The following is a 13,833-nucleotide window of genomic DNA, read 5'->3' as shown; positions in this document are numbered from 1 at the left end:
ACATTTAGTTAAGTACAAAATGCATAATAGTATTAATGTTTACAAACTATTTAATTATATCTTCTAGAAATTAATTAATTAATAAATATTATCCAAAAAAAGGCTAGTTTCTCCCCCTTCTTCCAACCATCGAGTACTTTTCATTTTTTTTTTTAAATTTTTTTTATCCCGTTTACTCGTTCTAAAATTTGAGAAACATTCCACAAAAATGGGTTAAATTTTGAAAACTACAAAAAAGTAGTTCCATTTTCCTTGTTTCTTTTCCCTTAGTTTGGTTAAAGAATTATCTCATGTATTTATAATCAAAATTGAACTTCAGCCTTCTTGGTGTTACAGACTTATTTCTTGGCCTCGTTTTATTGTCAATAGAAACATAATACTACATTATATATATATATATAATTTTGTTTTTCTTTTATAAAATATTTTCTATTGTTTGATAATATATTTTCTATTTTTTTAATTAAAAATATTTTAAAAATTTATTCCTTAGTTAAAGTTAATAATTTCGACTTTTATATCAAAGAAATTTATATCGTAAATTTATTTTCTTTAATGAATTATATTTTTCAAGTATATATTATATCCTTTTATATTATATCTGTTGAATTTTATTTTAATTAAAAATAAAAATAACCAACCTAAGTTTGGCATATATCTTCATTTAAAATATAGTAAGTTTGAATCTTCACCTTTACCAATTATTGTATTAAAAGGCTAAAAATAAAAATAAGAAAAAAGAAAGTAGTTATCAAATATATTTTTATTTCTATTTCTTTTTTCAATAAACAGAAATTAGAAAATAGTTACAAAACGTATTCACGTTTCTAACCCTAAAAAAATTAGTAACAAGAAATAGAAAACGAAAAACGAAAATGTTACCAAATGGACTCTTAATAATCTTTATATATACTCTACTTCAATAAAATATATATATATATATATATATATATATACTCTCTGCTTTAAAAAAAAAATCAGATAAAGAAATGGTTGATTTAAAAAGGCAATCATAGTATCAAGTAAGTAATCATTTTGATTCTTATATTTATTTTGGTTTTAATAAATCAGTACTATAGCTTCAAATATGTGTATTCACATGCTAATGATAGCACATGTTGAAACAAATATTAAGTGAGCAAATATTAAATAACAAAATGGAGTTATTTTCTGAGAAAGTTGAAAACAAAAAATATCCCAACATAAAAAGAAAAACTCAACAACCCAACATGGAATTCATATTCAACCTATATTATATTATGCAAGTCATAAGTTTAGTAGATAGATTTTGCTTTCTTTCATATTCAACTGATTATGAGTATATATACATGAAAATTCTCATAAACGATAAATCGTTTTTTTTTTTAATTTACTTTCCATTTTATGTACTAAAAAATTAGCATTCAATTGAAAATTCAGTACATTTTGTCTCCTTCTCTCTTGCATTTTGGTCCATGCACATGCACATGCAAGTCTGTCTTCTTCTTTCATCTCGAACTGAAAGAGACTAATATATATCACATCCAGACATGGAAAAAAACCCAGAAAAAAAAAGTATTAATTAGAGATAAACAAATTTTCATTAGAAAACAATAATGTAAGTGTCCTAGCAGCCAATTGCATACCATAATAGCTATATATGACGTGGTAATAAACTTAATTTTTGTCCACTCAATTCCATTGATTTAGGTTGCTAGCTGTTGACAATGATCAGTCTGGTTTCAAACATAAATATTAGAAAACAATAACCTAATGAAAAACAATAAATTGTTAACAAAACTGTTTATATTTATTTTTCATTAAAAAATAAAAAATGCTAAATAAGAAATAGTTACCGAAGACAGTTTTTTTATTGTTATTAGAAAAAAAAAAAGGAAACAAAGTAGGAAAAAAAACAAAAAAAACAAAAACGTTGTGGACAGACTCTAAGTAATTTTCTTTTGAAACAACAGACTCTAAGTAATTGTTAAACTAACACTAAAACCTATTATTAAAAATCTATGAAACACTAATCCATGTAACACTAATGAACTAAATCTAATTAATACAAATGTAAATACTAATTAACTTGATATACTATCTATTACTTTAAAATTTGTGAACTTTTGTTCATAGTTTAACCCGTAATTAAAAACATTATCAACATTTTGTATATGTTATCAAAACAGAAAAAGATCATAAAATTTGGTAAAATAATTTTGGGATACTTTAACTAAAGTGCTGTACACATATTTATACAGGTGGAACAAATCACAGAAAAATGGCTATCAGATGTCAAACAAGAGTAACAACTAGTTAACAAACAATACAAATTAATCAACTAATTAAAAAAAATCTAACTAATCTCAATAGGCCTCCTCAAGATGGGCGGTGAATATCCATACTGCTTATCGAACAATAAGGGAAACAGTAGAGTGGTTGACAAAGGCTGCGTGAAAATATCAACCAGTTGACAAAAGCCGAACGAACAGGTAAAAAGCTTGATAGTGCCATCAAGAAGTTTATCTCAAACAAAATGAGAATCCAATTCAATATGCTTTGGTTTGTGAAAAATGTGGATCAGAGGCAATATAAACTGCAAACTGATTATCACAAAATAAGAAAGCAAGAAGATCAAAAACAACTTTCAGATCCTACAATAAACCAGTTAACTAAACAATCTCGTAAGTTGGCACTGCAAAAGCTAAGCCTGTTACTCAACCTCTGCTAGAGAACGAGAAACAACATGTTGTTTATTTGATTTTCAAAATACCAAAGAATCACCGAGGAATACACAAAATTCAAAAACAAATCTCGAGTATTCCAAACACAAACCTCAATCAGTACCGACAAAAGTACATAAAGTTCTTGACAATCCGAAGAAAAATATATTTACTGAAAGAAGACTTCAAATAGCATAATATATGTCAAAATTTTATTCTCTATCCATTATTTGAACGTTAGCTTCAGAGGAATTAAACATTTAAAAGTTTAAAGAATAAATTTGACCAATATAATAATTATTAAAATAAAGGATCATAACAGCTCATCTGACTTTCTATGTCCACGCAAAATCTCTCGCAAAGAAAAGAAAAATCTTGCAAATCCACCGATGAGAGATTTTTCTTAGAAAATATAAATAGTCTTAAATTTTCATTAATCATGAGTATAGCTTAGACACAGATTTAAAACAGATTTGAAAGGCTTAAGAAATTCAAAAGAATTGAGAGGCAATAAGTTTTAACTCCACACGGCAGCCATCTACTCAAGTTTTAATATTTTTTTAAACAGTACTCATGAATATTAGAAAAAAAAATATCTTGAATTCTGGCTAAAGAAACATTTCTTTTAAATGTTTTTAATAAAGTAAAAACATAACACTTCATTAGGCGTGATTATAATTATAGTACATATTCAGCTTCCTACCAAACACTAAAGAAAAAAAAAATCATTATCTGGATCAACATATTTATCCTATGTTACGTTATTTTCATTTCTTTTGTTGTACTTGGAATGTTAGGGAGGTACCCGCTCGCTCTTTTTCTTATCGAGAAACACGTAGCTAAGCCTAAAGGCAGTCTTCATTATCATCCCGAAGTTTTCGTTTTCTAATAGTTTCATTTTTGCCCCCTCACAACATTGGGTACAAAGAGCTTGACCATATTTGACATTATGTAATTTAGTTTAGCTATAGTTAGACTGGGTCAATCTAGTCGTCCTAATTGACTTAGTTGAAGGAACCATTATTAAATTCGAATGTTTATTCCATAATCAATCATAAAATTGTAAAAGCCACAATTTTTTTAAGAGATGGATAAAATTTCGTTATATATAATCTTTAATTTCTGAGAGCTTAGAGAAGAAATTGTTGTTAAGGATGAATAAATAACCACTCAACCTAAAAGCTTAAACTGATGAGTTGGATAAATTTAATTCGGATATCTAACAATGGTTAAAGATCTCACATTGAAAAAAAGAAAAAAGATCTAACAAAAGTTTACAAAAGACATGAGCTACTCATCTCATTACAATTGGTTTTGAGATGAAACCCGTGAATATTAATATGATATTTGAGTCCAAAAACTCAAACAAGCACCCAGTCCAAAAAAATAGGATCTGATCAAGATCGATAAGCTAGAAGAGTTACAATATTAAGAGAGCATGTTAAATATGTTTACGGTAGATCTAAGCTATCCTTTTATTGTCAATCGATTTTAAGATTCAAATCCCAAGAATATTAATAGAAATCAGTCGAAAAATAAAAAAAAATTATAATATATTTTTTGAGTTGCGAAAAATGACAAAAGGCAATTTCTCTCCCCTTTCCTAGCTCCATACTTGCGCTCGCAGCATATTAGGAAAATTTGGTAGCTTTAATCGAAGAGACAGAAAATGAAAAAGCTGTCTTTCTTTAGTTCATAATCTTTTATGTGGTCACCAAAACAGGAGAAAATTGAAAACTCGTCGTTTCACACAAGCGACCAGTTTCCATCTCGACAAAAGCAAAAACAACCAATACTTTTATTATTATTATAAATTGAAAATTCCAATACATATTACAAATTTATTTGCAATAAAAAAATCCCACCAAACAGCCCCACCCCTTCGCAATGAGCTGTGGCAGCTCTGAAGACACGTCACATTTCCTTTTTGAAAAAAAAATAAAAAAAAATATATATATATGGAATTATTTGTGAACCACAACCACGACTATTCCACGTGTACTTCTTAATATGTTCACGTTTTGGGCTTTTTATTATGAATTTACGAGTTATAAATATAGGTGGAAATTATTTTATAAAGTTATTTTTTTTTCTAAATAATAATAATGTTGTGGTTAAAAGTGGAAATCCCGTGGGATGGGAGATTTTAGCTACGTATGTGAAGGATGGAGAGAGAGAGAGAGGATGTTGCGATGGGAGCTGGTACCACATTTTTCACGTGGGATGGATGCCTAGACCACGTGATGCACGAGCAAATGCAATTTTATTCATTGTTTATTTACTAAAAACTACAAAGTGGACTTCATGCTTTCAACCTCTCGTTTGTCTATTGTCATGTAGTCAACTCGTTAATGTTTAATTATAAGTTTTTGTCTCCTCATTTTTAACCTTCTATTTAACCATTTAATTTTTAATTTTGTATCTAATAAATGTTTGACTATAATTACAAATTAATTCTATGTTTAAATGAGACCCTTCATTTTTAATTTCGTGTCGATAAGTTTGTGAATTTTTAGAGATGTCATTTAAGTCAATGATCTATTAGATACAACAATTTAAATTTTTAAAATTTAGGACTTGACACTTTTTAAAATTTATAAATTTATAAAATATAAATTTGAATGTTGGAGGGCTCACTTTATAATTTAACTTTTGTTGGTTTATGTACATTATTATAATAGATATATAATCTTATTGACGTGTTTGTTAAATGAATATATAAATGGATGTTTGAGACTACTTTTTAGCAAAAACATTTTACTAACAAATATTTTAAGGTATGATTTTGAACTCTTAAAAATTCTTTGAAGTGGTTGTTGATCACTTTTTAAAGCACCCTACAAACTTTTTTTAGGTCAAGTTACAGGTTTGTATCTAAAATAAGACGATTTTGAACGAATTTTAGATAATTGGTAGCTTAAACATTAAACTAAAAAGTTAATCTATTAATATAAAAATGAAAGTTTATGAATTTATTAGGAAAAAAAAAGACAGAGACTATATATACATGAATTTGAAATATTCAAAACATATCAAACTTATAATTTAACTTTTTACCAATTTGAATCACTCAACATGATTTTGATTGAAGAATGATTATGATGATAGCAAAAGTAATTTTTGCTCGATGCCAAAAGTATTCCCACCTAGACCATTAAGAAAGTAAATGAATTTCTTTTTATATTTTTTCCATTATCGTGGGTATGATAAATAAACAACAAATAAAAGTATATGTTTTTTTTTCCTTTTTTGATGGACGTTCGGTGAAAAAATAAACCGTACGAAAAAAAAATCTACATTATTGTTCGGTGGGCCTAGTTGAACTTTAGAAATAATAATAATAATAATTATTATTTGGTGGGGCCTGGAGACAAGCTTTTTGGTCCATAAAAGCTTGCTGATTTTTCAAAAATTAATTAAATTATATTTGTTATTAGTTCATGTTGGGCTAGTTGTAGATTATTAAAAATAAAACAATCTGTATATTTATAATTAGATTTTGCCACAACCTTTTCTCAGTTTTAATTACGAAAAAATAATGAAGAAAATATACCCAATATTCGTTTAAAGGCCCATGCACGTGAAAATTAATTTAAAGATTTGGTTTATGAATACAATACTTTAAAATATGCGTTCTAAAGCTAATTACAATAATGTAGCGTAACCATTAGAAAATATATAAATATAGGGAAGTATACAACACGTTGAAAACTGATTATTGTGATGGTTTGATTAAGTAAATTATTACTATAAAATAAATATAAACTGAAGGGATTGTTATCATCTAGGTTGTATAAGTAAATTATTATGAAGTACATGAACTCGTGATTCATGCTTTTTTTTTTCTTTTAACAAAAAAATTTTGTTTCAATTATTTCAAAATAAATAAGAATATATATTCTTTCTTACGTCCCATCAAACTTCTTCCATCACCTCAATCTTCGTTTTTTTGTGAAGTTCACCTTGAATATTGACATTATGATTCAAATATTCTTGAGTTTTCAACTTGCGGATATTTTATCTTGGGGTCGTTTGGTTTGTGGGAATCCAAGATTTTCGTGAGACAGACATCTGGATTCTCACATTTGTTTTGTAATAATGTAAGATATCCGGGTATCTCGAGATGTCTGAGTATCCTAGAATGCCCACACGGAAGGCATCTTACAAGTTTTGAATGCCCTTTTGAAACACGGATTTCCAAGATTTCTGTGTTGAAGACATCCACTTTTTACGTTTTTGCCCTCTATTTTTTTTTCTCAATCTATTTTCTTTCATCAATTTTTTTTTAAAAATTTCCTTTATTTTTATTTTTAAATTTATAATTAAAATAAATTAATATACTCATCATCTAATAAATAACTTTATGCTATTAAGTATATTTGTATATTAGATTTACATGTAAAATAAACTACAATTAAATTATATAATATCTCCATTTATTTTTAATATTACGAAGGAATTACATTATTAATAATATTTATTATCATAAATATATAATTGTAAAGCAACATTTTTTTACAGACAACATACTCGTGATATTTTTCATCTTAAAAAAAATATAATGTGATGATATAATAAATAAATTTTACCAAAGATAACATAAATTATATAATTGTTCTGTTAGAAAACTATTAAAGTTGAAAATGAAACTTACGTTAAATTAACAATGAATTAATTTGTTCTACAAAATAACATATAAAAAAGACAAATATTAAATTAATTCAAATAAATCTATTATATTAGCTGAATTTATAAATTATGTAAATATTTGTGAGGGCATTTTTGAAACATTGTATAAATTTAACACATTCCTAAGAATAAATCATCTAAAACAAACGTGACTATCTAAATATTCTCGGATATCTCTAAAAATATTCCTACAAAACAAACGTGGTTATTTGAATATGTAGGACATCTGAAATTCTGGATATCTCTAGATATCAATCATCTACATTTCCAAAAAACAAATGGCACATTAAAATCGTTTTACGATAGTAATCTCTTTAAGTTTATATGAGTATAATTCAATGGGTTAAAACATATATTAATTTTAATTAAAAAATCAAATATTTGAGTCTCTACTCCTGCACAGTTGAAAAGAAGGATAGTAATTTATTTAAGATAAAGGAATTTAGGGTCATCTAAATATTATTTTTTAAAGTCTAAAAATTTATGTGTTTATTAATTCAATTTGAGAATTTATGAAAAAATCTCTCCCCTAATTTACCACTTCATACTCATATAATTGATTTTTATTTAAAAATATATTTCTTGTAGAATTTTTTATTCACCACTAATATTGCTGTAAATTGTCTGGAATATTTATCATATATGTGTGATGTGATATTAAAAAAAATTAAAATAAAAAATATCTGCATGTTTTCATTCAATTTAGAATACAATAAAAAAAATACACTTAAAATTACAAAGAAGTTATATTTACTTTCACAGAAAAAAAAAGTTATATTTGCGATTATTTTATTTTAAAATTACATTTACCTGATAAGTGTAGAGAAGAGGTTCATCAAACTATAATTCTGAGTGACGGTATTTCTCAAAAAATAAAAACTAAAAATTGAGTGACGGGTCAAATGTCGATGGGATAGAAATATTGAAATATTAATTTTATGAAAATTAAATATCGATAAAAATATTGAAAATATCAATATTGAATATTTCTAGAAATGTTATAAAAATAAAAAATTATAACAAATATTTGAATTAACAAATAAGTATTTCACAGTAAGTTAAAATTATTAATATTAATATTATGCTAATATCAATGATATTTTATTAATATTTATTTTTTTCTCAATTTTTTAAACCATATTTTACAAATGTGCATTTATCCTAATTATAGATATTTAAATATCGATAAAAATGCCCCGGAAAAATCATCATAGTGAAAATGAAAATTGGAATCGGACAAATTTAAATAAAGATCAAGGAGACGCAACTTTAGGAAAATATCAGCCAAGAGATTGATAATTTTATAACAATATATTATCACACACTTAATTTGTTTTCAAACAAAAAATATTACAAATTTATTTTCCATTATTATTATTTTTCATTGCACTTTACCATTGTCCGAATACAATTAGAGGAAAAAAAAAACTAACAAATTAGCATTTCACAAAATTTAAAATGAGTTTAATATCATTATTATTAATAGCTTCACATGAACAATTATTGTTACTTTTTATTTTCTGTCTATATTTATACAATATAGTATAAATATCAGTTAACTATAGCCATCAATTTACATGAATAAAATGAATTAATCTATTACAATAATTGTTACAAGAGAAATATTTGGAAAAAATACTTAGTTCCTTAATTGAAGGATTAAAAAAAAATATTTTCTAATAAAGTAATGATATTGCAAATGTTAGTCAAGAATATATAAGTTGTTAATTGGTCAAGTATTTTGGACGTGGACGGTAGAGAATTGATATCATATTCATAATGAGAGAAATATTATATTTTCAATATTTAGTGTTTTGTTCTTTTTTCTTTTTTTTTTTAAATAATATACGTATATCAATTTGCTTAGACCACGTCCTGGAAAAAAGAAGTAAAAATATATATATATGGAAGTTGAGGTGTGCAGTTTAAGCGGCGCAATTTAGCAATAGAGGCGCAAAATTCAGAGCTGCAACTAATTTATCGTATGCGACTGGTCGCGGGGCGCTCACATGTATAAAACCAGCGCTTCTTCAGGGAAAATGCAGGCTGCTATTATAACGGAATTCTCTACGCCGAGGGATTGAAAGTTTCGCCGCCGTCGTCGTCGCCGTCGCCGTCGCGGCGATCTCTGTGAGGATTTTTGCTCCGAGGATTTGGAGAAATGGTGGATGAGTGTGCGTTGGGTTGGATCTTGGCGGCCGCGCTGGGCGCCGTGATTGCGCTTTGTTTGTTCGTTGCTCCGAAGACGAACAATCAGGACGGAGGAGTGGATTCCAAGGCCACGCCGGAATGCGTCCAAACCACTAATGGAGAATGCAGATCCGACGGCGACAGCGACGTTATCATCGTCGGAGCCGGTGTTGCCGGTTCCGCTCTTGCTCACACTCTCGGCAAGGTACCTCCCTCTCATCGCATCAATTTCTGTTTTTCTTTTTCTGTCTTCATTTTTGGGTGAAAACTTAGGCATATTGGCGTTCTGTTGAATTTATGTATGTAAACGGAAGAACAATCCAACGGGGAGTTATCAATTATGGATGTGAGGAAAAAACATTGGGAGTTTAAATTGTTCGTCCATGTATTGGTGAAACGATTGGGTGATTCTTTTTTTTTTCACGGGCACAGATATATAGACAATATTATTGGCCAGCAGTTTAGTTTTATAATGGATAGAACTTGTACTTCCTGTTTTTTGTTCTATAATGTTCAGATGATTGTTGAACTAAGGACGAGTAGCCAATTTATACTCAAAATCTTAACCCAATAACTGAATTTTTCTACTTTTTTTTTTAACAAGTTTTAGGTTGAAAATAACAGTACTTCCCCGCTAGAGAAGTTCTTTTTTTTAACAAGTTTTAGTTGAAAATAACAGTACTTCCCCGCTAGAGAAGTTCTCTCTCTCTCTCTCTCTCTCTCTCTCTCTCTCTCTCTCTCTCTCTCTCTCTCTCTCTCTCTCTCTCTCTCTCTCTCTCTCTCTCTCTCTCTCTCGCGCGTGTGTGGTAATTTACTTTTTCAAAATTTTCAACATCGGTTAATAATTGAGTGGCAGGTAGAGTTGCCCAGTCAGTTTTGTTCTTTTTCAAATCTACTGTTGTATGGTATTAGTTAGATTTTGTGGAGCGTTTGATATTTTCATTCAATCGTTGTTCATCTTTTTCATTCAATTTATCCCCAAAAGAAAAGAAAAAGATAAAATCTATGCGAAGTACAGATTTCTAAAAGAGAAAAAAATCAATTATTGGAGGAGGATTCTTTTGTACCCACCCCACTAATGGTTTATGTATTTCTCTTTTTGTCTTGGTTATGATTATTCATATGTTACACTTGAAATGAACTGATGAAAGTGAGTAATAGGATGGTCGTCGAGTTCACGTGATCGAAAGAGATTTGACAGAGCCCGACAGAATCGTTGGCGAACTGTTACAGCCCGGGGGTTACCTCAAATTGATCGAGTTAGGACTTGCGGGTCAGTGGCCTGGGCTGATTTCTTTCCCAACTCCTTGATTTTAAGTCCAATTCTATTCATCAGTTGTTAAGGAAAATACATTTTTACACTGCAGACTGCGTTGAAGAGATTGATGCACAAAGAGTGTATGGCTATGCCCTTTTCAAGGATGGAAAGAACACTCGGCTCTCTTATCCATTGGAAAAATTTCACTCTGATGTATCTGGGAGAAGCTTTCACAATGGCCGCTTCATTCAGAGAATGAGGGAGAAGGCTGATTCCCTTCCCAAGTAATAATTCAAGCCATACATTATATTTCTCCAATACCCTTCTGCAAATATTAACTTTTGCGTTTAGATGGAGAGTCAAATGCACACGTTCATCACTGATTTGCCATCGATACTTTAGTTCTGTATTTCTTGTGATTGGTTGATGTATACTGATGGAAATTTTTGTATGCTCTGTTTCAATTTCTTGAAGTGTGAGACTGGAGCAAGGGACGGTTACTTCACTGCTTGAGGAGAAGGGAACGATCAAAGGTGTGCAGTATAAGTCTAAAGATGGTAAAGAAAAAACAGCATATGCACCACTGACCATTGTCTGTGATGGCTGCTTCTCAAACCTGCGCCGCTCCCTTTGCAACCCAATGGTAATGAGGCTTCAATTGTGCAGTGGCATCTCAAAATAGATATTGATTTTTCTTTTAGGATTAGAATGGCTGCTGACTATTCAAATTACTTGCCTGCATAACTGAGAAGCCTTAGATATGAGTATTTTGTGCCACAGTATGAAAACTGTTATCTGCTCTATCTTTTGCAGGTTGATGTTCCCTCTTGTTTTGTGGGATTGGTTCTGGAGAATTGCCAGCTTCCTTTTGCAAATCATGGGCATGTTGTTCTCGGAGACCCTTCTCCTATTTTGTTCTATCCCATTAGCAGCACCGAGATCCGTTGCCTGGTTGATGTTCCTGGGCAGAAGGTTCCTTCTATATCAAATGGTGAAATGGAGAAGTATTTGAAGACTGTAGTAGCGCCTCAGGTACAAGTTCTTCAACAGCAAATATATTGAGTCGGTCTCGGTCATTGTTTTACTCTTAATGTTACTTGAATCACTCTTGCAGGTTCCTCCTCAAATCTACGACGCCTTTATAGCTGCTATAGACAAGGGTAATATAAGGACAATGCCAAACAGAAGCATGCCTGCTGCTCCCCACCCGACGCCCGGTGCCTTACTAATGGGGGATGCATTCAACATGCGCCACCCTCTCACTGGTGGAGGAATGACCGTAGCATTGTCTGATATCGTCGTACTGAGGAACCTCCTCAAGCCTCTCAAAGACTTGCATGATGCACCAACTCTTTGCAAGTATCTCGAATCCTTTTACACCCTGCGAAAGGTACGTTTTAGTTTGTGTTTATGTTGGCATTCCTGAAATCCATTTTAATGAGAATCTGTAGAATAAAGCGAATTTACCGATGGTTCGTTTGTTCGTCTGAAACTGCAGCCAGTGGCTTCTACCATCAACACGTTGGCAGGGGCATTATACAAGGTGTTTTGTGCATCCCCAGATCAAGCTAGGAAGGAAATGAGACAAGCTTGCTTTGATTATCTGAGCCTTGGTGGGATGTTCTCAAATGGACCTGTCTCCTTGCTTTCAGGATTGAATCCTCGCCCCTTAAGCCTGGTTCTCCATTTCTTTGCCGTGGCAATATATGGAGTTGGCCGCTTACTGTTTCCATTTCCTTCACCGAAAGGAATCTGGATTGGAGCTAGATTGATCTATGTGAGTATGAACAAATAAAACAAAACACCTTCATATTTTCCTCTCAAATCTCAGAACTAACCTTGAACTTGATAGATGAAAGTGTGTTGGTAAAATGAGAAATTAATAGGTGGTGGTGTGTTGCATTGCAGAGTGCATCAGGGATCATATTTCCAATTATAAAGGCCGAAGGAGTTAGACAGATGTTCTTCCCTGCAACTGTTCCTGCTTATTACCGAAGTCCACCAGCTCTTAAACCAGTAGCATGATGAAGAAGAAGATGATGATGATGCAGAAGGATTCAAAATGGTGGGCATTGTTTGTATCATATCTTCTGAAGAGAAAGAGAGGTGATTTTTTTGTTCGTAGATTTTGGTTTTACTTTTAGTTGGGTTAATAAACTCTACCTATGGATCAAAGACTCACTCAGGGGTGTACATATTTGTAATTCATTCAAAAGAGAACCCCCCACAATCAATGTAATTTCGGACTGTATTTGGGAAAGCTTTAATTTAGAGTATCAAAACTTCTTCTAAGATAGAAGAATTATGAAATTTGGTGGTGGTTTTTTAACTAGTGCGGGGTGGGGAATGGTATTAAATTAAGTTTGAACTATGTTTAAATTGGCTTGTGGTGATATTTAAAAAAGGTAAAACATATGGCTTGCCAATTTTTTTCGGTACTTGGATTTTGCGAGCTGTTTCTCGTAGATGTCGAGAACTTTGCCCAGCTTCGCTTCGTTCTCCGCCACCACGGCCGGATCCGTCTCCCCGTACTCGAATATCAGCTCGGATACTCAGTACGACGGCGCCATCGCCGGAGGGTCGTAATGATGGCCGTCCACTTCAACGCGCGTTGATACGACCGACGCTTTCTTTGGGTCGTCGGAGATCAACTGGGTTCCCTTGCCGGCGAAGTTGCGGACCAGGTATTGAGTGATGACCCTCGAGGAATTTTATCAAACACCTTGAATGCAGTAGAGTAGTTTACCCAAAATAATTCTCCCGAGTAACTAATTTCAGAATTTTATCAAACATCTTGTGCGCAAACAACATTTTGATAGCGGAAATTTATCAACACCTTGAATACTAATTCAATACTAGTTCTTACAGAGGAATTAAACTCGGAATCTTATCAAATACCTTGTGCGCAAACAATATTTAGAGAGTGGAAATATAACGAATCGAGTGCAATAGAGTGGTAATTACCGAAAGTCGTTAGATCTCCATGTTGAAACC

General features: G+C 30.9%; 1 protein-coding gene across 1 annotated transcript; it reads left to right on the top strand.

Moving 5' to 3' along the window:
- The first annotated feature begins 9,419 nt into the window (after positions 1–9,419).
- Positions 9,420–13,149, top strand: LOC111004801 (squalene monooxygenase SE1). Its single transcript, XM_022275993.2, has 8 exons — positions 9,420–9,786; positions 10,743–10,854; positions 10,949–11,123; positions 11,314–11,482; positions 11,653–11,871; positions 11,954–12,229; positions 12,338–12,616; positions 12,748–13,149. The coding sequence occupies exons 1-8, from the start codon at positions 9,553–9,555 to the stop codon at positions 12,862–12,864; spliced, it is 1,581 nt and encodes a 526-aa protein (XP_022131685.1). The 5' UTR covers positions 9,420–9,552; the 3' UTR covers positions 12,865–13,149.
- Positions 13,150–13,833: the final 684 nt, after the last annotated feature.

Source organism: Momordica charantia (assembly GCF_013281855.1).
Source record: "Momordica charantia cultivar OHB3-1 chromosome 8 unlocalized genomic scaffold, Mcharantia_2.0 BLBB01000008.1, whole genome shotgun sequence".
NCBI lineage: Eukaryota > Viridiplantae > Streptophyta > Magnoliopsida > Cucurbitales > Cucurbitaceae > Momordica > Momordica charantia.
The sequence above is the reverse complement of the archived record's forward strand: the minus strand, read 5'-3'. Positions and strand labels throughout refer to the sequence as shown.